The following is a 27,084-nucleotide window of genomic DNA, read 5'->3' on the forward strand; positions in this document are numbered from 1 at the left end:
GCACAATTTCTTCATCTATGAAAATTGAGAAATCACTGTGCCTTTCTTGAAGGATGGTTGTAAAGATGAAATGAGGTAAGACTTATAAAGCACTTAGCACAGGATCTGGCACAGATTTAAGCACTTAGTATTCATTAGTTATGCTATAGTTTGGATCTTGAATGTTCCCCAAAGGCTCATTGAAGTCTTGGTCCCCAGCTCATGGGAGGTAGTAGAGGAAGGGCCTACTGGAGGGAAATTAGTTCATTGAAAGCATGCCTTTGAATGGATTTTTGGGACCCCCACTCCCTCCTCATCTTTCTTTTCTTCCCAGTCATCATGAGATAAACAGGCCACATATTGCCTTCCATGTTGCTACTTTACCACAGGCTCAAAGGCAAGGGGGCCAAGCAACCGTGGACTGAAACTTCTGAAATCATGAGCTCAAGTAGACATTTTGTCTATATAAATTGACTATTCCAAGTATTTTATCACAGAGACAGGAAAATGAATAACAGTTATTAATGGTACTCCATTTTAATTCAGCTGTAAATAAGTAATTGCTATACCTGACTATTTATCAGAATCACTTGTACTATTTTTTTTTAAAACAACATTCCTGTGCCACATCAATGTTTATTGCAGCTCCACAATAGCAAAACTATGGAACCAACCTAGGTGCCCTTCAAAAGATGAATAGATAAAGAAAATATGCTATATATACACAAAGGAATATTACCCAGCCATAAATAAGAATGAAACTATGGCATTTGCTGGTAAATGAATGGAACTGGAGACCATCATATTAAGAGAAATAAGCCAATCCCCAAAAACTAAAGGCCAAATGTTCTGATATGTGATGCTAACACACCATATGAGTAGGGGAGGGAAGAATAGCAGTTCATTGGATTAGATGAAAGGGAATGAAAGGAAGGGAGGGGAGATGGGAATAGGACAGTAGAATGAATCAGACATAACTATCCTATGTTTATATATGAGTACATGACCAGTGAAACTCCACATCATGTAAACCAAAAGAATGTGATCCTAATGAGAATAAGTGAAAAAGAGAGCTGGGGTTGTGGCTCAGTGGTAGAGCACTTGCCTAGCATGTGTGAGGTACTGGGTTTGATTCTCAGCACTGCGTATAAATAAATAAAGGTCCACCAACAACTAAAAAAATATTTTTAAAAAAGTGAAAAAAGATTCCTGTGCCATCCTTATACTACTCAATCACATTGGAGGTTGAATGAAGAAGAAGATTTTTTTTTTTTTAAAGCTCCTCAGGTGATTTCTGAGTGTCAGCTAGGTTTGATGGTTATGTTAAAGAAGATAGAATTGTCTCTAGAATAATCATCTGAGCATGAGTCAGAATCAGTAAAAATGTTTCTAGTGTGGAGAGAAAGGAGACAAATGACATCTTGTAAAAAGTCGAGTATATACAACTTTTGGAGTAAATGGTCATAGTTGGGCTGATTGCCCCCAGACAGGTTATACCCCAAAACAGGCCATGATGAAAGTGAGGCAGATAAAGCTGAGCCATCTTCAAGGTCACCAGCTGAAAAAAGAACAACAACAGCTGCTAGAATTAATCAGAGAAGCCACAAGGGATGGAAAAGGCATTAAAAGAACTTCAAAAAAATCTTCTAAAAATATAAAAATTTTAGGTATTGGAGAATGAAAGATTAGAGGTAAATGGATGGAGTAGCTGAGAATGAACAAGAAGTGATATAGGATAATATCTGGAGAAGAGAAGACAATTTTTGCTGGAAAAAAAGAGATAATAAACTTACCCTCATGGGCTGGGGTTGTGGCTCAGAGGTAGAGTGCTTGTCCAGCATGCGTGAGGCACTGGGTTCCATCCTCAGCACCACATAAAAATAAAATAAGGATTGTGTCCACCTATAACTAAAAAGTAAATGTTAAAAAAGAGAAAGAAAACCATAAACTTCAGAAGAGAGAAGTTGAGAAGTCTCAGGAAGAATGGTAAATGCATTTTAATTCATTAACTTGGAAATGGCTAAATAGCAAGCAGAGCAAGGATAACTGGCCTATTGTAGATGTACCCCAAATCTCAGAAAAACAAGTATCATAGAAAGGTAGAGGTTAAACATCCTAAGGCAATAAAGTTGATAAGGGGAAATAAATGAGGGAGTATAAAATAATACTTGAAGGATAACTAAAATTATACAAATATAGGTGAAGTTTAACTTAAGGTAGAGGAGAATAAGTGTACAAAGAGCATGGGACAGTAAAGTCTAAGGAGTTGCTCAGCAAACATTTACCTCAACATTATAAAGGCTATCTATAATAAACCCAAAGCCAGTATCATATTGAACAGAGAACAACTGAAGCATTTCCTTTAAAATCAGGAAGAAGACAAGGATGTCCACTCTCACCACTTCTATTCAATATAGTGCTTGAAAGTAGCTGAAGCAATCAGGCAGGAGAAGGAAATTAAGAGGACACAAATAGGAAAAGACTAAGTCAAATTATCTGTGTGCTGATGAAATGATCCTGTATCTAGAAGACCCAACAAATTCCACTGTAAGACTTTTACAGCTGATAAACAAATTGAACAAAATAGCAGGATTCAAGGACAACATTCATACATCAGTAGCTTTCCTAAACTCCAACAGTGATTCTGCTGAGAAAGAAGGAAGATGATGAAAGAAATTGAAGAAGACTTCATATAACTGAAAAGCTCGGACCCTGTCTCCAATGCCAATCAATGCCAAAATTAACAATAAGGACATGGTTTGAGAAAAAGGAAAAAGAAGTTTTATTGCCTTGCTAGCAAAGGAGAAACACAGGGGACTCCTGTCCCAAAGGCTGTGACTCCAGATCAGGAGGGACAGGGGGGTTTTAAAGCAATTTCTCAAGGGTTACATTCTAGTAGTGGGTCCCAGGGCACCATGATGACTGTTCGGATATACTTTGGGAGATATTCACTTCCCAGATCCTCAGCAGGCATCTCCTTCCTGTAGTGGGTATGTTCAAGGGCAGTTAACTAGGGGAAGAAAAGATAACACTGTCTCCCTAATCTTGTTAGGGAGGGGCAGAGGTCAGAAGAGAGAAAATAAATAGATAAACAAATAAATAAATAAACCTTAGAGCAATAAGGGCTACATTTGGAAGGTGAAGGGACCACTGTTACATTTCTCTAATGTCAATTTCTACTTTCTATTTTTATGGAAAAGTGGGCAACGACATCTCCAAGCTACTTCATGCTGAGAGAGGGCAAAGTTGGGGGAAAGTGACCCACTTTGTTTTCTGTCAGGTGGGATATGGACAATTAAGGGTATTCAGCATCACAGCAGTCCAGAGGTCCATGGTGGTAGTTGGCAGGTGACTGGACAAGGTATACATAGGACAAGGTTTATGCTAGGACAACAAAAAACAAGACAGCAAAGCATTACATTTTTGGCAAACAATTAATATGAAAACAATTAGTATTTCAGCCAGCCTCTCGAATGCAGGACAACCTTGTGTCTCAAGAGTCCTTTGTGATAGTTAAATATTAGGCACTTTCATAAGTACCCTTCCTTAAAGCCTCCAGCTTTACTTTTGGTAGGGCTGATACAAGTGTACATTAAAAAAACAACAAAATTATTTTTCCTTTAAATGTCCATGAAGGACTGTGCTCAGGTTATACTCTTCTGCCAGGTGTTCAAGACAAAGTTGGTCGAAACTGACCTTGTTCCTATCTAAAGAGTCAGCTGAGATTCATCAGAGATCACTCTTGGGGACATGTGTGAAGCCTCCTGGGTCCTTTAGGTTTCCTCTATCAGTGGTGCCATGTGCCAGGATGGGTCAGGTCAGGGTCTTGACGACCACATATGTAGTTTCTCTTGGATGCTTCAGGCATTTTATTTTCCACTGACCCTCCTCTTTGCAGAATATGCACCACTGGTTGGCTTTCTGTTGTCTACGGTCCTCTCAATCTCCCTCTTTCTCAGATCAGGTGACTCACTGGAGTTTCAGAGCCCTTAGAGGGGTCCCATCATTTTCTCGGCGTTGGCTGACTTTAGAGGGCAAGGGCCAAATATTGGCTGCTTTTTCCTTTGCCCTTTTATTTCCTTGACTTTGGTCTCCAAATTTTTGGTTTTAAATACCCAGCAAGCCAGTTTCACCAGTCTTAGAGAGGGAGTAACAGGTTATAGCTTTAATATCTGTAATTTTACAGTTACCCCTTTCATTTAATTGGGTTAGTATTAGTACTACAAGTTAGCATTATATACTATTTGTCCTGTAGGTGATGGCTTATTCTCCCAAGTTAACCCGAGTTTTTTTTTTTTTTTTTTTTCTTTTAGAAGCAGTACCTCTGCAAAACACAAACAGGCAACACTTAACGAAGTTTACAAGGAAAATACAAAATGAAATTAACAGAGAAAAAACATTCGGTTTGTGTAATAGCTATGAACCAAGAAAAATGACTTTTAAATTTTTGAAACTTTACTTAGTTATATTTTATATCCCCTGTTTGAGATTACTAATTTTTACAACAAATAACACAACTTTACATGAGCTGAAGTCTAGCTTCTTTTGGAGCCATTCTAACATAGACCAAGCTGGGAGGCAGAGCCTTATCTCAGGTAATGTTATTCACAAATAACATAATACATCATTACATCTGAAACATGACTCAAAGAAAAGCTTAGAGAACTTTTAACCCTTTTTTGTGGAAAAGTGGTAAAAATGTTTTCATGTTTTACAATATCCACCTTTAACCGGATCAGGCACTCATTATCTTTTTAAAAAAATACATTTACCCAGTGTAAAAGTAACATAAAATTTTACACACATTTTGGGCTGGGGTTGTGGCTCAGTGGTAGAGAACTTGCCTAGGATGTGCGAGGCCCTGAGTTCGATCCTCAGCACCACATGAAAATAAATGAATAAAATAAAGGTATTGTGGGGCTGGGATTGTGGCTGAGCGGTAGAGCGCTCGCCTAGCACTGGTGGGACCCGGGTTCGATCCTCAGCACCACATAAAAATAAAGGCATTGTGTTGTGTCCATCTACACCTAAAAAATAAATATTTAAATTAAAAAAAAAGGTATTGTGTCGAACTACAACTAAAAAATAAATATTTAAATTTTTTTTACATACATCTTATTGATAACATCCTTTTATAGAACATTAAATGACATAAAGAAATCTCCAATTAAATTTTTTATTTAAGTTTAAAATTACCATTTCAGACAACTTTAGTTTGGAGAACATAGCTTGGTAAAGTGCTTTTCTAAGCTTTATATTTTAAAACTTGAATATTAGAAGAACATGAGTATACTTAATATACAAAGAACTAATAGTTAGCATCACCATTACACAGATGTCCTTATATTAACTAGGTTTAAAAGTCAGAATTCATAGATTATTACAGGTTTGCAGAGTTTAGCAGTACTAGCAAGGATCAAAGAATAGCCTTAAGTCTCTTATAAATTTAGGGAACAGTGTTAATGATCAGAACTAGACTTAGTTAAAGCAGACAGATTTAATATCAGTTTCTCAAATGGCAGTGTTGCCCTTTTATGCCAGATGCAATATATAAAAGATAACACTTATTGGTTAAACTTACGTGAACTTTCATTTTATAAACTTTTATAGAACATTTAGTAAGGCTCAAACAAACATTTAGTTTTAGATATATACATATTTCTAGTCATATTTTTAGGTTATTCATGAAAAAAATCAAGCCTAGTCAAACTTGTAAGTTATCTGTTTCTCAAAGAAAAGTCCTAAAAGTAATGGACATCACACTTTTTTTTAATATTTATTTTATTTCTTAGTTTTAGGTGGACACAATATCTTTATTTTTACATGTATGTGGTTCTGAGGATTGAATCCAGTGCCTCATGCATGCTAGTCGAGCACTCTACCTCTGAGCCACAACCCCAGCCCCTGGACATTACACTTTAATATTTTGTAGCTCAAGCCTTGCACAATTTTTTTTTTTTTTAAACAGGCAGGATAGGCAGAGTAGGATATCTGGAAAACTGACTCAATTCACATTTTTAACAGTCCAGAAGAGAATGAATCCCCAGAATCCCCAGTAAGGTATCTCTCCTTAAACGGTTATCTCCTCCTCCTCAGGGGCAAGTTATTTCCTCCTCAAATAAATTCTTGGTTAAGAAAACATTGATCACTTTTTTCAGGGTCCCTCTGGCGTAAAAGGCCTTATTCACTTCTAGGAGATCTCCAGCAGAGCAGGTTCTGTTTTCTTTTCCTGGTAGACACTTGCAAATGAAGTTGTTATTTTTTGGGTAAGCATGTTATCTGTACACTTAATTTTCATTTTATCCCAGGAGAGGGATCAGACAATCTGGCATATTTAAACAACAACAACAACAAAACAAAAAAAACCTGTGCCTTAAATCTTTTTCCTTCCAGTTTGTGCTCAAGAGGTTGGAACACAGATTATAGTTGTTTGACCAGTCTCTCTTATCATCATCATAATGCCGTCAACTTTGAGTTCCCCACTGTCAATTGTACTTATAGATTCTCTCTCTATATATGTATGTATCTAGGACATTCTGTCCAATGAAGATTACATTGACCATACAAAGATTTTTAGGGACCTCTCTACAGAAATCAGCAGGGGCAAGACATAGGTGCTTGAATTCATGGAGATGGGGAGGCCCTTGTATTTTAGCTTTTTGGGCAACAGGTAGGGCTGCACTCTGGCCAAATAGGGCATCCTGTCAGATCTTAAAAAGGGGAGACTATTTTTTTTCCCCAGGTTATGATTTTACTTTATAGTACTGGAACCCATTGCCCCTTTCCTTGTGACTAGCAGCTATTTTAATATTTTTACCCCTCATTAAGATAGGCTAGTTCGGGCTGTGGTTGTGGCTCAGAGGTAAAAGATAGGCTAGTTTATTCTCAGACAATTGAGTGTAATGGCACCAGATAAGTTTTTTTTTTTTTTCCCTAAATGTAAAGGCAACCTTGTGAAGTTATACATTCCAGTCTACTCCTTTGTCCCTTAAGTGCCAGGGAAAATGGAAATTGGGGTGAACCCAAATGGAGGTTGCAAAAAAAATCAGATTTGAGGACTAAAAGCATACAGCAAAATAGAAAGTCATAGGCCAAGTCTCTTTCGTACCTTCCCAGCATTCATACAGCTTAGATTTCAACAATTAGCCCCAATGCTTTTAATGTCTATTCAGCATGGACTCTGATCAGTGCTTTTATCCAGAAGCCTTAAGTCCCCAGACTAGTACACTCAAATGGAAAAGTTTTCCACAAGTTTGCCCCTCTTATGAAGGGGAGTTTCATTTTTTAATTCTCACTCAAAACTAATTTTAATTTTTAAAATTTTTATCCTCTACCATCATCCATGGATTTCATTCTTTGAACTCATGAGAACGTAGAAAGAAAATCGGTGAGACCTAGAACCCACATGTATGTTATATATCAGCAGAAGCAGCAAACTGAGCCCTGTTCTCAAACTCCAGTTTTATTCTCATGGGCAAAGAGTGGCTAAAAAGCAGAGTAGAGGCCAGGTCTTTTTGCCCATTTCTCTATAGACCAGGCAGCTTTTGAGTTCTATCTATCTATCTATCTATCTATCTATCTATCTATTTATTTTTCCTTTATCCCAGAACTGGTGTCCCTGACCATAGCGGGTTGAATTGCAGTTGCCTGGGGCCAGGCTGAAAAATGGTACTGAGACTGTCAGCACAGGGTTGAAAGAGAAAAAAAAAAAAAAAAAAATATATATATATATATATATATTTTTTTTTTTCAATCCTCCTTTGGTGTCTGCTATGCTCACACATTAGAGGCAGCACCTTTTGCATCCAACTTAGTTTTTGATTGTTAAGTCTCCTTATTATATAATGGCATACATGCCTGTACAAACAGAATACTTATTTTATCTGTGACAGATCAACTCACAACTGCAAGATTGTACAATAATTCAGGAAACCATTCAAAGACCAGACTGTTATAGTAAAACATCATCTTTTCTTTAGACACGTTGACATCTATAGGTGGCCCATTCAGCCAAGATCTTTCCCAAGAAACAATCTATAGGATCAACACACTATTGCCTATGTCTTAAAGGACCAGAAATAGATATAAACAAAAAAACAATAACAAACAGGATCCTCAAACCATGGCCAACAGATAGGGGAAAAAATCTCCCAAAGTTCCTGCTTAACCGTGATTCCTATACCAGTGGCACCACAGATGTCCCCACATATTTTCCCCAGTTAACAATGTTTTTTGTATAAATCTGGTTGAGGGGCTGAGGCTGCAGCTCAATTACACAGCACTTGCCTAGCATGTGTGATACCCTGGGTTTGACCCTCAGCATCACATAAAAATAAGTAAATAAATAAAGGTATTGAGTCCATTTACAAGTAAAAAAAAAAAAAAAAAAAAAGATTTTTTTTTTTTTTTTTAATCTGGTTTTACACTCAACTCAAAGTGGATCAAGGACCTAGGAATTGAACCAAGGACCCTGCAACTGATAGAGAAAAAGTAGGCCCAAATCTCCATCATATCAGATTAGGCCCCTACTTCCTTAATAAGACTCCTATAGTGCAAGAATTAAAACCAAGAATCAATAAATGGGATGGAATCAAACTAAAAAGTTTCTTCTCAGCAAAGGAAACAATCTGAGGTGAACAGAGAGCCCACATCCTGGGAGCAAATTTTTAATCCTCACACATCAGAGCACTAATCTCTAGAGTATATAAAGAACTCAAACAACTAAACACCGAAAAAACAAATAACCCAATCAACAAATGGGGCAAGGAACTGAACAGACACTTCTCAGAAGAGGATATACAATCAATAAATATATGAAAAAATACTCATCATCTCTAGCAATCAGAGAAATGCAAATCAAAACTACTCTAAGATACCATCTCACTACAGTCAGAATGGCAGCTATTATGAAGAAAAAACAACAATAAGTGTTGGAGAGGATGTGGGGAAAAGGTACACTTATATATTACTGGTGGGACTGCAAATTGGTACAGCCAATATGGAAAGCAGTATGGAGATTCCTTGGAAATCTGGGAATGGAACCACCATTTGACCCAGCTATCCCTCTCTTGGGACTATACCCAAAAGACTTATAAAAAAGCATAATACAGGGACACAATCACATCAATGTTTATAGCAGCACAATTCACAATAGCTAAACTGTGGAGCCAATCTAGATGCCCTTCAGTGGATGAATGGATAAAAGAAATGTGGCATATATACACAATGGAATTTTACTCAGCATTAAAAGAGAATAAAAATCATGGCATTTGCAGGTAAATGGATGGCGTTGGAGAAGAAATGCTGAGTGAAGTTAGCCAATGCCAAATGTTTTCTCTGATATAAGGAGGCTGACTCATAGTGGGGTAGGGAGGGGGAGCATGGGAGGATTAGATGAATTCTAGATTGGGAAGAGGGCTGGGAGGGAAAGGGAGGGGGCAGGAGATTAGCAAGGACTGTGGAATGTGATGGACATCATTATCCAAAGTACATGTATGGGTGTCAACATACTTTATATATAAACAGAGATATGAAAAATTGTATATATGTGTAATAAGAATTATAATGCAAAAAAAGTACATGTACAGGCATGAATTGGTATGAATATACTCTATATTCAAAGATATGAAAAATTGTACTCTATATGTGTAATAAGAATTGTGATGCATTCTGCTGTCAAGTATTTAAAAAAATGAAATCAATAAAACTAAAAAAAAATAATAAATTTTTGTAATTTACATTTACATAAAAAAAGAACGAATTATGTGGCTCTTTGTAGTAGACTTGGGTGTAGGCAAGGTGTTTTGAGCATTGGAAAAGATTTTTCCCTAAGAGGGTCTCACTATGTTTCCCTGGTTATCTTTGAACTCCTGGGCTAAAGTGGTCCTCCCTCCTCCTTTAGCCTCCAGAGTAGAGTGGCTGCAACTACAGGCATATTGAAATTTGGATTGCAGTCTGTCTGGCCATAGATGAAAATTAGGCAAGGGATGGACTATGTTTGTGAAGGTCTATTTGTCTATCTAGCCAAATCACCCATTATCCACATCTGTCTCTCATCTGCAAGTAAATTTGAAAGAAAAAAATTATTTGGTATCTTTCTTGCCTATTATAAGTAGAATATCTTGGATGTTATAAGTGAATAAAAGGTCTTAAAATAATAATTTAAAAATACCCCCAATGAATCCAGATAATGAGCATCCTTTTATAAATGATGGATTAAATTATACTTTTTAGAGTTTTTGTGCTATCACCTGTCTGGAATATATTTAGGAAAAGAAGAAAAGTATTCCTATAGTTTTGTCAATTCAACAGAAGAGTATGTGTGGCAAAGTGAAAATAATTTATTTTTCCATTAGGTAATAGTAAGAACTAAAATTAATTTTTCAACAGCTGGGAAGTTTTGGCAGACTCATTTAGAAGATAAGCAAATTACTTTTGGGATATGAGGAAACTAAAAGCAATAGGAGGAATAACTAGAAGAGAAGCTTTTTTTTTAAGAGGTGATGGGATGGTGGAGATATCAAAGGAAGTAAAGGCTTTGAGAATGGTTAAAACTAAAGGAATTAAAGAGCTAAACAGTCCTATCTGTATGCAGATATGATTAATGAAAAGCATAAAAGGAAAAAGAGTTGAAGAAATTGGAACAAATATTAAAAATCAGAAAGCAAATAGGAGAAGTCTTTATAACCAGACTCAAGCAAACATAAGCTTAAAGCCAAAATATAAGTCATGGATTTCCACTTCTTAGATTTTTGCAAGGGGATTTGGTAGGTGAAAACAGATTTAGTTTTCTCAAGTTAATATTCAATGTTTGAGGAATTTTTTTAACTTGTTTTGACATGAGAAGAATTTGAGGGGTGGGGATTTTAGGTGAAGAAATGGGTCATCAGGTGGCTGTAATATTGTGTCAAAAAGATGAGCAAATAATGCAACAACAGACACCTAGGTTCTGTAAGTGAGCAAAACAAAAAAATTGCTGAAGAGGGAAAGGAACTTGTGGGTTTAATGGCCACAGCCACTGGAGTCTGTATTAATCATTAAGCACATTCTTAGCATCTCTTTGGAAGTGAGTTGATAAGCAGAATGAAACTGGCATTAATAGGAAGTGAGAGAAATCTGAGAACTGGTACGTGCTATTAATATTAAGCACTGAATATAAGATTTTTTGTGAAAATCTTGTAGGAAAGATTGATGGGAAAAGTAGAGAAGATGAGATGTCAAGGGAACAATTTGCCATAAATGAGATGTGAAGAAGCTAAGTGAAAAAAATAACTGTATATGGCAAAGGAATGTGGTGGGAAATAAATTTATTATGCTTAGATTAAGAAAAGGCTTTCATTAAGACAAGCTGTGATTTTCTCTTTAATATCATGCAAAATACATTGTTCCAGGGCAGTTTTTAGAAATGTGAGAACTTAAATATATTGAGATCAGCATCTTCATTCTTCTTTATTTTATTTGTTTATTTTTATCTGGTGCTGAGGATCGAACCCAGTGCCTCACACGCATGCTAGGCAAGCGCTCTGCCATTGAGCTACAGCCCCAGCCCAACATCTTCATTCTTAATAAAGAATTTGGAAGAGAAAATTGAAATGATAAGAATAAAGCAGTATTCCCCATATAATCCTCTACTTTTTTTGTAGTCTATAGATTGACTTTATCCTTATCCTCCTTTTAAAAATTTTATTTAAGTATATAAGTACAGAAGGGAGATAGTCCAAGGAAGCCGATGCCATTCATGACTTCTATTTTAATAATTTTTTATTTGTTCTTTTTAATTATGCATGACAGTAGAATGTATTTTGATATACATACATGGAGTATAAGGTTCCATTTTTGCGGTTGCACATGATGTGGAGTTACACTGGTCATGTATTCATATCAACATAGAAAGTTATGTCCAATTCATTCTATGTCATCCCTATTCTCCTCTCCTCTCTCTTCCCCCATCTTCCCTTGTCCAATCTGGTGCATTCAAGAATAGCATCCCTCTAGCAATTTCAGAAACAGGTTTAAAATAGAGATTACTGAGAAGCTGACATAGTATCATAAAAATGTGTTAAAAAACAAGTAATATACACTTTTTGGAAACAAGACTACATGTTATGTTCTTTGGAGGTTATGTTCTTTGGAGGGGCAACAAATACAAAAGGAAATTGAATCATGAGAACAAAGAGATCAGTAAAGAATGTAAACATTTACCCTCCTACAAAGGCGTGTCTTTGGTTCCCAGTCTTTGTAGGAAAAGAAATGTGGATTTGGAGAAGTGTGGGGCCAGCTTGCTCCTCCAGGACTCCAATCAATCATTCTACATAGAGGGAAAAAAAAAAGAATGTAAACATAGGCTGAGAGTTAGTAGATAGCAGTTCTTAATAATTGATCAAATAGTTGTTGTTGTTAGTTTTTTCTGCTGCCTGTGAAGTTTTCTCTTAGTGATCTTATTCCAATGGCTTTGAATACCTTTTACATGCTCATTTCTCTGCAATCATCCCCAAGTTCCAGACCCATATGCCCAACTGTGTACTGAAGATCTCTTCTTGGGTATGTCAGAAATGCCTCAAAGTCAATCGGTCCAGATCTGAAAAAATAATTTCCCCGCTTCACCCACAAGTCTCTTTCTCTTTTTCTGTTTTACAGAGAATTCTATTCTTACTCATCACATCCTTCTGTTTTTTTTTTTCTTTCCAATACTGAGCTCTATCCCCAGTAATTTTTATTTTTCATTTTGAGACATGGTTTCCCTAAATTGCCCAGGGTGGCCTCTAACTTGCAATCCTTCTTGGTTAGCCTCCTGAGTAGTTGGGATTTCAGACCTATGCCACCACACCTGGTTAGAAACCTTAACATAATCCTCGACATTTCTTTTGTTGAATCTCTTTGTTTTCTGATCTAATCAATCAGCAGGAGGATTCATTCTTCCACTTTAATATTTCTCATTTATTTATCTCTCTGTTCTTATTAGTTTAGACCATGGGTTGGCAGACTTCTTCTATAAAAGTACGGATATTAAATACTTTAGGCTTTGCAGGCCATATAATCTGTCCCTGCTAGTATGTCTGGGAAGTAGCCACAGACAATATGTAAATGATTGTTGTGACTGATTTCCCATGAAATCTTCATTGAAATTTGAATTTCATTTAATTCATGTATTTATATATATCACAAAGTCTTTTTCCCTTCTCCCCATTTAAAAACTGTAACAACTGGGCCAGGTGTGGTTGGTGCCACATGCTAATGATTGCAGCTATTTGGGAGGCTAAGGCCTGCAAGTTTGAGGCCAGCCTGGGCAACTTAATAAAAATAAAAATAAAAAGAGCTGTCAATACAGGACATTGGTAGAGCGTTTTCCTAGCAAGGGACCCTGGGTGTAATTGCCAGTACTACAAAACAAAAACCCATCTGAAACAAACTAACAACTGGGTTATAGCACAGTGGCAGAGCACTTAAGGTCCTGGCTACCATCCCCAGCTCCAAAACAACAACAATAAACTATGGTTCAACATACAGAAATCAATAAATATAATTCATCACATCAATAAACTTAAAGATAAGAACCATATGATTATAACAATTGATGCAGAGAAAGCATTTGACAAAATATAGCACCCTTTCATGTTCAAAACACTAGAAAAACTAGGGATAGTAGGAACATACCTCAACATTGTAAAAGCTATCTAGGTTAAAGCTGAGACCAACATCATTCTAACTGCAGAAGACTTGGAAGCATTCCCTTTAAAAAATGGAACTAGACAGGGATGCCCTCCTTCACCACTTCTATTCAACATAGTCCTTGAAACTCTAGCCAGAGCAATTAGACAGACAAAGGAAAAGAAGAACTCAGACTACCATTATTTATTGATGACATGATTCTATACTTAGAGGATCCAAAAAACTCCACCAGAAAACTTCTAGAATTAATTAATGAATTCAGCAAAGTAGCAGGATATAAAATCAATATCCATAAATCAAATGCATTTCTTTTTAAAAAAAATATTATTTATTCATTTTTATGTGGTGCTAAGGATTGAACCCAGTGCCTCACATGTGTGAGGCAAGCACTCTACCACTGGACTACGCCCCAGCCCTCAAATGCATTTCTATACATCAATGACGAATCCTCTGAAAGAGAAATTAGGAAAACTACCCCATTCACAATAGCCTCAAAAAACAAAACAAAACTTGGGAATCAACTTAACAAAAGGGGTGAAAGACCTCTACAATGAAAACTACACAATACTCAAGAAATAAATTGAAGAAGACCTTAGAAGATGGCAAGATCTCCCATGCTCTTGGATAGGCAAAATTAATATTGTCAAAATGGCCATACTACCCAAAGTGCTAAACAGATTCAGTGCAATTCCAATTAAAATCCCAACATCATTCCTTATAGAAATAGAAAAAGCAATCATGAAATTCATTTGGAAAAATAAAGAGACCCAGAAAAGCAATCCTTAGCAAGAAGAGTGAAGCAGGAGGCATCACAATACCAGACCTTAAACTATACTATAAAGCTATAGTTACAAAAACGGTATGGTATTGGCACCAAAATAGACATGTAGACCAATGATATAGAATAGAAGACGCAGAGACAAACCCACATAAATACATTTATGTCCAAATATACAAAGGGCCAAAAACATACATTGGAGAAAAGATAATCTCTTCAACAAATGGTGCTAGGAGAACTAAAAATCCATATGCAGCAAAATGAAAATAAACCCCTATGTCTCACCATGCACAAAGTCAACTCAAAAGTGGATCAAGGACCTAGGAATTAGTCCAGTGACCCTGCGCCTAATAGAGGAAAAAGTAGTCCCAAGTTTTCATCATATCAGATTTGGCCTCAACTTCCTTAAGAAAACTCAAGTGCAAGAAATAAAAATCAAGAATTTATAAATGGAATGGACTCAAACTAAAAAGCTTCTCAGCAAAAGAAACAATGATGTAAACAGGGAACCTATATTTTGGGAGCAAATTTTTGCCACACACATGTCAGATAGAGCACTAATTTTCAGGATATATAAAGAACTCAAAAAATTTAACAAAAAACCAACCCAATCAATAAATGGGCTAAGGAGCTGAGCATATACTTTACAGAAGATATACATTCAATCAACAAATGTATGAAAAAATGTTCAGTATTTAGAGTAATTAGAGAAATGCAAATCAAAACTACTCTAAGATTTCACCTCATGCTAGTCAGAATGGCAGTTATCAAGAATATAGACCACGGGGACATAGCTCAGTTGGTAGAGTACTCGCCTTGCATGCACAAGGCCCTGGGTTCAATCCTCAGCATTGGCGAGGCATTTAGCAACTCAGTGAGAACTTGTCTCTCAATAAATACAATAGGGATGGAGATGTGGCTCAGTGGTTGAGTGCCCCTGAATTCAATCCCCAGTACCCACTGCCAAAAATACAACAAACAAACAAAAAAACATAATAAATAAATGTTGGTGAGGATATGGGGGAAGAGGCATACTCATACATTGCTGGTGGGATTGCAAATTGGTGCAACCAATCTGGAAAGCAGTATGGAGATTCCTCAGAAAACTTGGGATGGTACCACCATTTGACCCAGCTATCCCACTCCTCAGTCTATACCCAAAGGACTTAAAAATCCCCATACTGTAGTAATGCAGCTCAATTCATAATAGCTAAACTGTGGAACCAACCTAGATGCCCTTCAATACATGAATGGATAAAGAAGCTGTGGTACATAGACATAATGGAATATTACTCAGCATTAAAAGAAAATAAAATTATGACATTTGTAGGTAAATGGATGGAGTTGGAGAAGATCATGCTAAGCAAAGTAAGTCAATCCCAAAAAAACCAAAGGCCGAATGTTCTCTCTTGATAAGTAGATGCTGATCCATAATGGGGATGGGGGAGGCATGGGAAAAATGGAGGGAACTTTGGGCAAAGAGAAGGGAGGGGAGGGAGGATATACGGGGGCAGGAAAGATGGTGGAATGAGATGGACATCATTACCCTAGGTACATGTATGACTGCATGTATGGTGTGATGCCACATTGTGTACAACCATAGAAATGTAAAGTTGTGCCGCAGTTGTGTACAATGAATCAAAATGCATTCTGCTGTCATATATACCTAATTTAAATAAATAACTAAAAATAAAAAAAAAAAAAAAACCAATGAACTAAACCAGGCATGGTGACACCTGCCTGTAATCCCAGCTGCTCAAGAGGCTGTGGCACGAGGATCTCAAGTTTTAAGCCAGCCTAAACAATTTAGCAAGACCCTGTTTAAAAACTAAAAAGGGCCAGGCATGGTGGCACATACCTATAATCCCAGTGTCTCGGGAGGCTGAGGTAAGAGGATTGAGTTTAAAGTGAGTTTAAAAGCCAGCCTAAGCAAAAGTGAGGTGCTAAACTACTCAGTGAGACTCTGTCTCTAAATCAAATGCAAAATAGGGCTAGGGATGTGGCTCAGTGGTCGAGTGTCCCTGAGTTTAATCCCCTGTACCCAAAATCTAAAAAGGACTGGGAATGTAGCTCGGCTGTAAAGCACCCTAGGATCAATCTTTAGTAATGCAAAAATAAATAAAAAACAAAACAATAATAAAAACTGTAACAACCATCTTTAGTTTGTTATCCTTACAAAAAGGATTCACAGACCATAGTTTGCACAACATTGGCTTAACCAACATATTCTCTTACTCTATTGTGACCATAGTCTCTGTTTTCATCTTTCTCCCTCTAATCTTGCTTCCTCTGGTTTTCTCTTCAGACTGCATTTCATTTCCTTATTTAAAAGTACTTAAAGAGTTGACCATGTTATTCTATGGGATGTACCTACATTGTTTGTCAGATCCTTTATAATATAGACCTTGTTTATCTTTCTGTATGTCTTACCATATTTCCCTAAATTTTCTGTTCCATCTTCTTGGAACTGTTTGCAATTCCTAGAATATTCAGTGTTTTTCACTTCAAGTTTTGACATGCTTCGAATATCTTTCCTCCTTACTTCTTCTGCCTTCCATTGGGCTAAACACTGTTCTTTCTGCAGGAGTCATTTCAGCCATGGTCATCATCTCTAGGATGTTTCCTCTTTTCCCCCAAGGGTCGTTTTAAAGTGTTTTCCCAACTAAGTTCTCCTATCATGTCTATAGAACCCAATGATATAATTTATTTTGCTATATTGTAATTGTCCAGTTACCTAACTCCCTCTCCAAAGCAGTGAGCTCCTTCCTTCAGTACATAGAGTTTTTTCATTGTTTTATCTTGTTTCCTTATGGTACCCCCTAGTGCATGCAGCAACATTTTCTTTCATGTTAAAAAAATTGAGATACAACTCATGCACCATAAAATTTACTTTTTTAAAATATAATTCAGTGGGTTTTAGTATATTCATAATGTTGTATAATTATCACTACTATCTAATTCCAGAACATTTTCATCCCCAGAAAACAAATCCCATGCCCATTAAGAAGTTACTCCTCAAGGTAGGGGACATAGCTCAGTGGTAGAATGTGTCCTCACCATGCATGAGGCCCTGGGTTTGATCCTTAGCATGGAAAATAAAAATTCCTCATTCCTTCCTACCCCCAGGCCTTAGCAACCATTAATCTTACTTTCTGTCTTTGTGGATTTGTCTGTTCTTTATAATTCACATAGATGGAATCAGACAGTATTTGTCCATTGTGACTGATCTCTTCCATACGGCATATATAATGTTTTCAAATGTTTTATCATGTACTAGGACTTCATTCATTATATGACTGCATATCAACATTTTAAACTTCATTCTTCAAACCCCTTAGAAATCTAGAGTGGAATGGGACTCCTAGACTCTGACTCTTGCTTCAAAACAGTTCGGCTTTCTCTGCTACTTGTTTATGGATAAACTTTCATTTTGGATTTGAAAGTCACTAGCTTTTTGATTGAAGAATAGATTTCACCTGGTTCTAAAGGGGATGCTTTACTACTTAGCCACTTCCCCAGTCTTTTTTGGTTTTGTCTCTCTAAGTTGCTTAGGGCCTTTCTAAGTTGCTGAGGCTGGCCTCAAAGTTGCTATCCTCCTGCTTCAGTCTCCCAAATTGCTGGGATAATACTCATGAGTCATCGTGCCTGGTATACTTTCGAACTTTTGAAAGTTGTTACACTGTATATCAAGTAAAGTGAATATTTTCATGCAAATTTAAAAGAAGCATTATAAAATTAGAATTTATATCATTTCTTTTTGAAAAGAGATAGGGTATAAATAATCAGTTTTTGTTTGCATTTATGATCAAGCACAAAATGAATATCATGAGCAAAAAGAGATACATATGAGGAAAACTGTATTCTTTAGTAAAATGAAAACTTAATTTTTTTCAGGTTAAACTACAGAACAACATATCATATCAGATGGCAGACATACATCATTTAAAGGGTAAGAAACTTCATTATATTAAAGATAGAGATTATTAAAAGTCTATTCAAGAATTAAGAAATACTAGTTAGGTAAATGAGAGAATTTTCTGAACAAAGCTCCTCTGATGACAAAACATTTATCCCTTTATCCTAAGATATAATAAAAAATTATTTAATGTTGTTTTTTAAGTTGTAAATATAAGTTAAAATTTGAGATCTGTGTCTTAATCTTGTATGTAGACAGAGTTCATGCAATAAAATGTTATTCAAAGAATCCTGAAAGAAAATTGAACTGTAGTAGATTTAGAAGCCATCGAATTTCTGTAGAAAAGATGAGTGTTTTCTCTGTGTTGGGTCTAATGTGCTAAAATAACATATTCAGATTCAGGGATGCTTTGGACAGGCCCTCCAAGCTTAGTGCTTTGGATTCTCTGGAACCAGAAAGAAACCTGAATGATAGATAAATATATAATAAATAAAAATACTAATTTTAGTAATACCCACATATACACCTTTTCTCTTTCATGAAGTAATAGGAAGTGACTTATTTCTCTTTCATGAAGTAATAGGAAGTAATAGGAAGTGTTTTTATGGGAAAAATACGTAAGGTGAAGAAGCACTACACTTTGCTTCTGTTGCTTCATATCATCTGCCAGCCTTTTGGAGTTTGGGGTCTGAGGACCAATTCAACCTTTTTGTTTATAGATCTGTGTATTTTAAAACCTTATACACATTGATTCAAAGTGTATCTTTGGGGATAGTACATGCTTTCTAATTTTGTAAATATCCTTTTATCATTTTGAGCCTCTTTTATATAGAATTAGATGATCTATTTTTATCATCCTTAAAGAAGCCAACCTAAGCTTTCTTTGTAATGTAGTAAAGATTTTCTCCTCATCTAGCAAAACTATTTGAAGGTGTTATTTGTGTTTTGCAACCCTAAAATAAAAATTGTTCATTTTTTGGTATCTATGATTTAGAACAACTTTATCTTTGTATCAGAAATGCTTCTTATTTGTTGCATTTGTTTTTGTTGCATTCAGTGTCTTTCTTCTACTCTTTTTGACTCACAGAGTACATTAGTATGACAGAAGATGTGTCACTGTCGTGCTGCTTGCAGTTTGCAGTTTTTACAAATGAGTCCACTAGTCATCAAAATATATATTTTGGGTTTCTTGCACCAGGCATATGCATTTAATCCCAGCAGCTCTGGAGGCTGAGACAGGAAGATCGTGAGTTCAAAGACAGCTTCAGCAACTTAGGGAGGCCTTAAGTAACTCAGTGAGACCTTGTCTGTAAATAAAATATTTAAAAAATAGGGGCAGGGGATGTGGCTCAGTGATTAAGCGCCCCTGGGTTCAATCCCCAGTATAAAAACATTATATTTCTTATTAAATAGTAATAAGTCAGTTGAGTAAGAAGTCCTGTGGCTTCTGTTAATGTACGTTAAGGAAAATGACAACCTATATACTGAGTAAAAATCTTTATGGAACTGAGTGTGTTGAGGTAGATCTTAAAATATTTTGAAATTTTGTGTGGTACTCTTGAGCAGAGAAAAAGACTGATTTGAAGCTATACCTGTATGACTTTTGATTTTTAGTGCACTCACTGAAGCTTAGACTATTTTTTTTTTTTTTTAGCAATGGAGATTGAACCCAGGGCCTTGAACATGCTAGGCAAACACTTTTCCACTGAACTACATTCTCAGTCCTTTATAAAAATAAATTTATCTTTTTAATTTAACTTATTTATTTTATGGTTCTGGGGATTGTGGTTCCAGGGCACTCTACCATTGAGCTACATCCCTGGCTCTTTATTTTGTATTTTGAGACAGGATCTCACTAAGTTGCCAGGCTGGCCTCAAATTTATAATCCTCCTCCTCAGCCTCTAGTTGCTGGGTTATAGACATGAGCTGATTTTTAAGATTGAATTTCATCTTTTACAACTTGAATGGTTTCTAATGAAATAAACTTCTTGACAAGTTAATTACCAAATCCAGATTTGAATTTTTTAAAATTAATACTCAGTATACTGAAATTAATAGATACTGAGACCCTTAAAAAAACTATGGTGATAAATATTTCTTGGAAATGAAATTAATAAGAATTGTTTTTTAAATTCCTGAAATAATACATAAACTAGTTTACATGAATTAGTATGCATTTATTTATTTTGAGTGTTTCACCTTCTTTTTGGGCCAATTATGGAAAGAAAATTTGAAGTCAAAATTTTCTAGAAGTAAATATATTTTTGCTTTAAAAATTCCCAGTCTTAAGAGGGCTGGGAATATAGCTCAGTGGTAGAATATTTGTCTAGCATGCAAGTTGTCCTGGGTTCAATTCCCAGCATCATGGGGGTGGGTGGGGGAAGCTAGTCCTAAATAACATCTTTCATACCTACCCCTCATTTTTAGAAGTTAAATTAAGGCAGTAAAGCCATGCTTTTCTATAACATACTCTGATATTACATTCAGAGATAGAAGGCCCTGCACTATCAGCTGGGGACTTACTTATATTCAATCTTCCCAGAGAATCTTGACCAAGAGCAGCCACAATAGATATATCTTATGCCAGGTTATATAAAGAAAACATATGCCAGTTAGTTGGAAGTTAAATTATGATAAAGAAAAGTTTTGTTTTTACTTTCTGGTCTATTTATTTTTTCTGTTTCAAGTCTTTGTTTTGACTTACTTAAAGCACCAATTGACTCTCTGCTTTTGTTTGTGGTGCTAAGGATTGAACCCAGAGCCAAGTAGATGCTAGATAAACACTCTACTACTGAGCCACATCCCCAGCCTTAAATTCCTGCTTTATAATCCTTTTCCTTATCCAAACAGGAAATAATCTGATGTTTTACATGGCCTAAAACTCATTCATACTGTTTTTTTTTTTTTTTTAAAGAGAGAGAGAGAATTTTAATATTTATTTTTTAGTTTTCGGTGACATAACATCTTTGTTTGTATGTGGTGCTGAGGATTGAACCCGGGCCGCACGCATGCCAGGCGAGCGTGCTACCGCTTAAGCCACATCCCCAGCCCCATTCATACTGTTTTGATTTTTCTTTGTTAATTGTATTTTAAGCTTTTTCTCTTCAATTATAAATGAAAGTTTTGTTTCCTGATGAGGAATTTCAATGGTTTTATGGGGAGTCAGCAGCCATTCTACCCCTTGAAATGATACTAAGACTTGGGTTCATTCTGAAGCTACTTCAGGTATTTTACAGACTAGGAAAAGGAAGCCTAAATAAGGAGAAAGTTCTGTAATCTTTCTGTTCCCTTTTTCCTGAAAAGTGTTTACACTAACAATCACCAATTTTAGTTTATTCTTCATAGTTACTGATTTTTTTCTTCTTTTTTTAAATTGAAGTAACCTTCAATTATAGAACCTATCTAGCCTGAGCACAGGTTTAATGAACTGGTTAGCTTCAAGGCTTTTTGATACTGCTTCTTGCAGGAATCTCATTGTCTCTCTAGAATCAATATTCATAGCTGGGGCCAGGCAGGGTTTCTTCTACTTCCAGCCTGCTAAATCTTAGGAGATGGGAATAGGGATCGGATAACAAACTGAATATATTATTTATGGTTACCTGGCTACTGATTAATCACACTTGTCTGAGGTCAGAATAGATCAACCATGTTTACATATTGGAGAATAGAATGAAGTAGAAATTTAAAACATGGCCTAAATATGTAAAGACTATTAACTATAAACATTTTATACAAATATATATTTTTTTCTTTTGTTGTGTTTGACGTTGAACCAGAACTCTAGACAAGTTCTATACCAATGAGCTACAAGTCACTAATTTTTCATATAATTTGTATATATATCAACAAATGTTCATGTAACTTAAAAAAAATTTATTCATGTTTATTGCTACAGTTATAATGCCACCAGACATAATCACTGATCACTTTGATGTAGTTTTATTCTTTTTTTTTTAACATGGATGCATTTATATGTTTACATCTGAGTTTTTTGTTTGTTTGTTTTTGGTGCTGAGGATTGAAACTAAGACCTTGCAAATGCTAAGTAACTTGCTCTGCCACTAATCTAGCTACCCCCAACTCCTACATCTGCTTTTTAAAAAAATACACATATACATGCAGAGGATGCAAGTTTGAGGCCAGCCTGGGCAATTTGGTGAGACCCTGTCTTAAAAATTTTAAAAGGGCTGGGGATGCAGTAAGCATGTGTGAGGCCCTGGCTTCAGTCTCCAGTTCTGGGTGGGGGAAGGTGTTTGTACAGTCTGAGTGTGTGTATGTGTGCACGCATGCACATGTGCATGCACCTCCACACACAACTTGAGTGTTTTTAGAGAGTCTTTAGAGTAATAAGAATAATTTCATAAGCCTTCCATGAAAAACAGATGTTATATGGTTCATAGTATTGGTGCATTAATAGCTGCTTTTTATACAGTACAGATCTTTATCCCACTTATAAAAATTAGGACTTTTTTATTACTGATATTGCTTAATTGCTAAGGTTGTTAAGTAATTTTTTAATCATCTCTCCAAGAAATCAACATTTACTCTTCTTTGCCTGATTTTTTTTCTTTGTGAACTCACGTAATAAAGGAAAGAAATCTAGAAAATGGGTAGCCAGTGATTATGAATTAAATGTTTACAAAAGATTATCTGGCTCAGACTTTAATTTGCTATCCAGCTTGGAATTTCATATTACTCATTATAACTAAGAATGTCCTGATGACATGGTGGTACATGCCTATAATCCTAGCAAGTTGGGTGGCTAAGGCAGGAGGATTGCAAGTTCCAGGCCAGCCTCAGCAACCTAGAAAGATCCTGTCTCAAAAGAAAAAAAAAAAAAAGGACTGGGGATGTGGCTTAGTAGTAAAGTACCTTGGGCTCAATCCCCAGTACTAAAACCAAACCAAAACAAACAATAACATAAAAAACATTAAGCCCTAGATCAGAAATTATGAGTTTAAAAATGGAATTTTGAGTAAGTGGAGTAGTAGAATTAGAAATGAGATTTAAAGTGATTGCCATCTAAATTGGTAGACAGATGGGATTTAAAATTAAAAAGAAGCCTTGAATTCTGTATCCATGGTGGTCATATCCATGATTTCTTTTTCTACTTCTTTTAAAGCAGATAGGTTTAGAGAAAGAGGTAGTATTTTTGGTACTGTTGACATAGCATAGTATTTGTCTATATAATATTCAAAGGTATATAATTTTACAAATATTTCAGGTTGATGTGAAAGGAGTTGAAGCTATATTATTTTTTAAAAATATTTATTTCTTTTACTTGTACACCTTTGTTTTTATTTATTTACTTTTATGTGGTGCTGAGGATTGAACCCAGCGCCTTGCACGTGCTAGGTGAGCGCTCTACCGCTGACCCACAACCCCAGCCAGAAGCTATATTATTTTAAAAATAAATCTTACTTACCATGAGTATGTTATGAAAGATAATTAAATTGTGCTATGATTTAATTTCCTGAGAATATGAATAAAGAAATTGAGAAATGTATGTAATTTTAAAACATTCCATAGTTTCTTAGTCAGTAAACTTAGTTCCTTTGGTTCTTACCTTGTGTGGATAGAACAACTTGCTGAACTTCGACAGGAATTTCTTCGACAAGAAGACCAGCTTCAGGACTATAGGAAGAATAATACTTACCTTGTGAAGAGGTTAGAGTATGAAAGGTAAGATGATACGTGCAACAGATATTTATGAAACTGAAATATTGTTTAAGTTTGGACTTAATTAATTTCTTCTTTTCTGGATTATTTTTCTTTTTTTATATTCTTAGTTCTTTTAAGTTTGTTTCACTTTGTCTTTGATGGCTTTTATTTTGATATGCTAAACATGAAAATATTTCTTATAGGACATGTTGAATTTGTCTATGTTGTAGTGTTCATTGTGAGACATAAAACCTTAAATCTCTGAGTTTTATCAAATTGGATATAGCTAAGACTGAATGAAAATTTTGTGATTCTTTTTAAGGGACATCTTAAAGATGAAGCTGTCTTTGGGAGATGGCCCAAGAATAGCTAAGAGACTAAGAGTGCTGGCTGCTTCTCCTGCTCTGCACTTCAATCCCCTTGCTTATACTTCTACATTTTGTGATGAGGATGGGGAACCTCTTAGGGACTTTTCTAGCAAACATTCATTAAAAACTTTTATGATATTTTTGATAAAAGTTATTATTTTAGATTTATACAGCAAAAATTAGACTCGCCATATTTTAAAAGCTTATCCATTTCTAATTTCTTACTGCTATAGGTTATCAGTATGCATCTGCACTTACATATATATATTTTAACCTAATAGTATTTAGTACTTTTCTGTGTAGTTATAGGATTTAAGATTTAACCTATTAGTTAGGAATCATAGTATGTGCCTATAATCCCAGCTACTCAGGAGGCTGAGGCCCGCCTAGGCAACATAGTGAGAACCTGTCTCAAAAAAAGAAAAAAAGACTTAACATATTGAGGGGTAATATATTATTCAGCATATTAGTGTAACAAAACTTGTTTAATTTTTCCCAGTTTTTGGATCACTGTAGAAATTTCCCCTTTTTTCAATATTAAGATTATCACAGCTTTAAAAATTTTTATGCAAAAAAGTTTTCCCCCCCTTATTTTACTAGTGTGTCTTCTCAAATGTAGAATTCTTGGGAAAGAATATTTTACCAATTTTGTTGCTCTAACAGCATTGATGAGAGATTGCTTTCTAAAGTGATTATCTAGCCAGGCACGTGGCACACTTCTGAAATTCAGGCAACTCAGGAGGCTGAAGCAGGAGGATTGCATGTTCAAAACATGGCTGGGCAACTTAGACCCTGTCTCAAATACACAAAAAGGGCTGAGACTAACTCAGAGGTGAAACACCCCTGGATTCTATCCCTGGTACTGAAAAAAAAAAAAAAAAAAAGATTTTTCTAATTTTCTAATTTGTAATACTGATATTTACTCTAATATAGGAAAATAAGGTACTACCATATATCCATATAGAAAATTTAATTTGCATTTTATAATTATGAAAGTTAATATTTTTCTGTGTACTTATGAACTATATATTTTTGCATGAATGATGTATTTGTATTCTTTGACTCTTAGTCCCACAGAAAGTTACCACCTTCAACTGTTTTGCTTTCTTTCACTTTTTCTTGATGATACACTCTTATCTTTTTTATTGGTTTCTTCCATTCCCCTTATTCTCTGGTTTAAAATTTTAGTGTTGTGTTTAAGATACTATTGGACAAAACAATAGTTGCCATTCTTTATCCACTTTAATAATTCTAGTCTTTCTCATCCTATTATTATAAACTGGTTTCACAGTTTTCTATAGTATTTTTCTCTTCTGTGATTGAAATTAACTTTGACAATTGTTTCTTTATAAATGCAATATATAAAATGATGCAGTCAAGTTTGTTTTCTTTCCTTTTTTTTTCTTTCCCCTTTTTTGGTACTGGGGATTGAAACCAGGGGCACTTAACCACTGAGCCACATTTTTTATATTTTATTTAGAGACAAGGTCTCACTGAGTTGCTTAGGGCCTCAGCCTCCCAAGCCCCTGGGAGTTTTCATCTTTTCAATTTATTTTTTCAGTTAACTTCATTGGTATTTCATATTTCCTATTAATGGTTCAAATATTTTAAAAATTCTGACTGTAAGTTATTTGTCTGTTTTTTTTTGTTATTATATATTCACTCTTCTGCTTACTGAATGTTTTGTCTTTCTAAATGTGTGTGTCAACTTCTAGACAATTTTGAGAATTCAACCCAACATTATATAATCTAAAAGAATGCCTTTGTAATTTAGTTTTCAGTGTGGACAGCAGATCAAAGAATTAAGAGCACAGCATGAAGAAAATATTAAAAAGTTAGCAGACCAGTTTTTGCAGGAACAAAAGGTAAATTTAAAAAATATATTTAAATCAAAATGTTTTTGTTATAAATCATGTAATTTGGGAATTAAAATTCTACTTTTGTCATAAAACATTGTATTTTGAAGTATTCTAGCCTGCCTAATTTTATTCTAGCCTGCCTAATTTTTATTTTTATTTTTTTTATATTTATTTTTTAGTTTTCGGTGGACACAACATCTTTATTTTATTTGTATGTGGTGCTAAGGATTGAACCCAGCGCCCCACGCATGCCAGGCGAGCGCGCTACCGCTTGAGCCACATTCCCAGCCCTAGCCTGCCTAATTTAAAAAAAATGGTTTGTAGTGGCTTTACTGCTAAGTTAGACATTTACAAAAAATATCATCTTTGTTTATATTTGCAGTGTTGGGGTAGAACCCAGCATACTAGGCAAGGGCTTTATCACTGCACTTCAGCCTCAGTACACTCTTAAGTCTTACCATATTTTAGCTTAAAATTAGTTTTATTATCTAACTTTTTTAAAAATTAGAGCTTTATAGTTATACATCGTAGGTCAGTTCATCCTGACAAACACACATGCATTGAAATTGATTATAGTTCACAATCCCTCTTTTTTCCCTCCAGTCTTCCTTCCCCACTCTCATTCTCCTTCTACTCTACTAGACTTCCTTTCTCTCATCTATTAATTTGTATTTGATTGGTTCTTCATGTTATCCTATCCTTTCCTCCCAGTTTCTTCAACTTCCATATATGAGAGAAAACATTCAACTTTTGAGTTTCTGAATTTGGCTTCTTTCACTTAACATGATATTCTTTATTTCCATCCATTTATAGGCAAATGCCATAATTGCATTCTTTTTTATGACTGAGTAGAA

The 27,084-nt window shown here is 35.4% G+C and overlaps 1 protein-coding gene, 1 long non-coding RNA gene and 1 other non-coding gene across 5 annotated transcripts in view; 2 read left to right on the forward strand and 1 right to left on the reverse strand.

Annotated features, from left to right (window-relative positions):
- Positions 1-27,084, forward strand: part of Golm2 (golgi membrane protein 2) — a 105,657-nt gene that overhangs the window by 12,746 nt on the left and 65,827 nt on the right. For both annotated transcript variants that reach the window (XM_027926183.2, XM_027926184.2), the window contains exons 2-4: positions 18,320-18,374; positions 23,922-24,024; positions 26,146-26,236. In XM_027926183.2, coding sequence (XP_027781984.1) covers positions 18,320-18,374; positions 23,922-24,024; positions 26,146-26,236 — 249 coding nt within the window. The remainder of the gene's footprint in view (positions 1-18,319; positions 18,375-23,921; positions 24,025-26,145; positions 26,237-27,084) is intronic.
- LOC114085027 (uncharacterized) overlaps positions 1-27,084 on the reverse strand; it is a 117,764-nt gene that overhangs the window by 7,976 nt on the left and 82,704 nt on the right. Inside the window, exon 4 of one of the 2 annotated variants that reach the window (XR_011706667.1) lies at positions 12,181-12,286. This is a non-coding gene — a long non-coding RNA (uncharacterized lncRNA). Of the gene's footprint in view, positions 1-11,573; positions 12,287-27,084 lie in introns of those variants that run through there. The other variant, XR_003581383.2, reaches the window with a different exon arrangement.
- Positions 12,180-12,294, forward strand: LOC114085102 (small nucleolar RNA SNORA38). Its single transcript, XR_003581396.1, has one exon. It is a non-coding gene; the product is annotated as a small nucleolar RNA SNORA38 (small nucleolar RNA).

This window comes from Marmota flaviventris, chromosome 2, assembly GCF_047511675.1.
Source record: "Marmota flaviventris isolate mMarFla1 chromosome 2, mMarFla1.hap1, whole genome shotgun sequence".
Classification (NCBI taxonomy): Eukaryota; Metazoa; Chordata; class Mammalia; order Rodentia; family Sciuridae; genus Marmota; species Marmota flaviventris.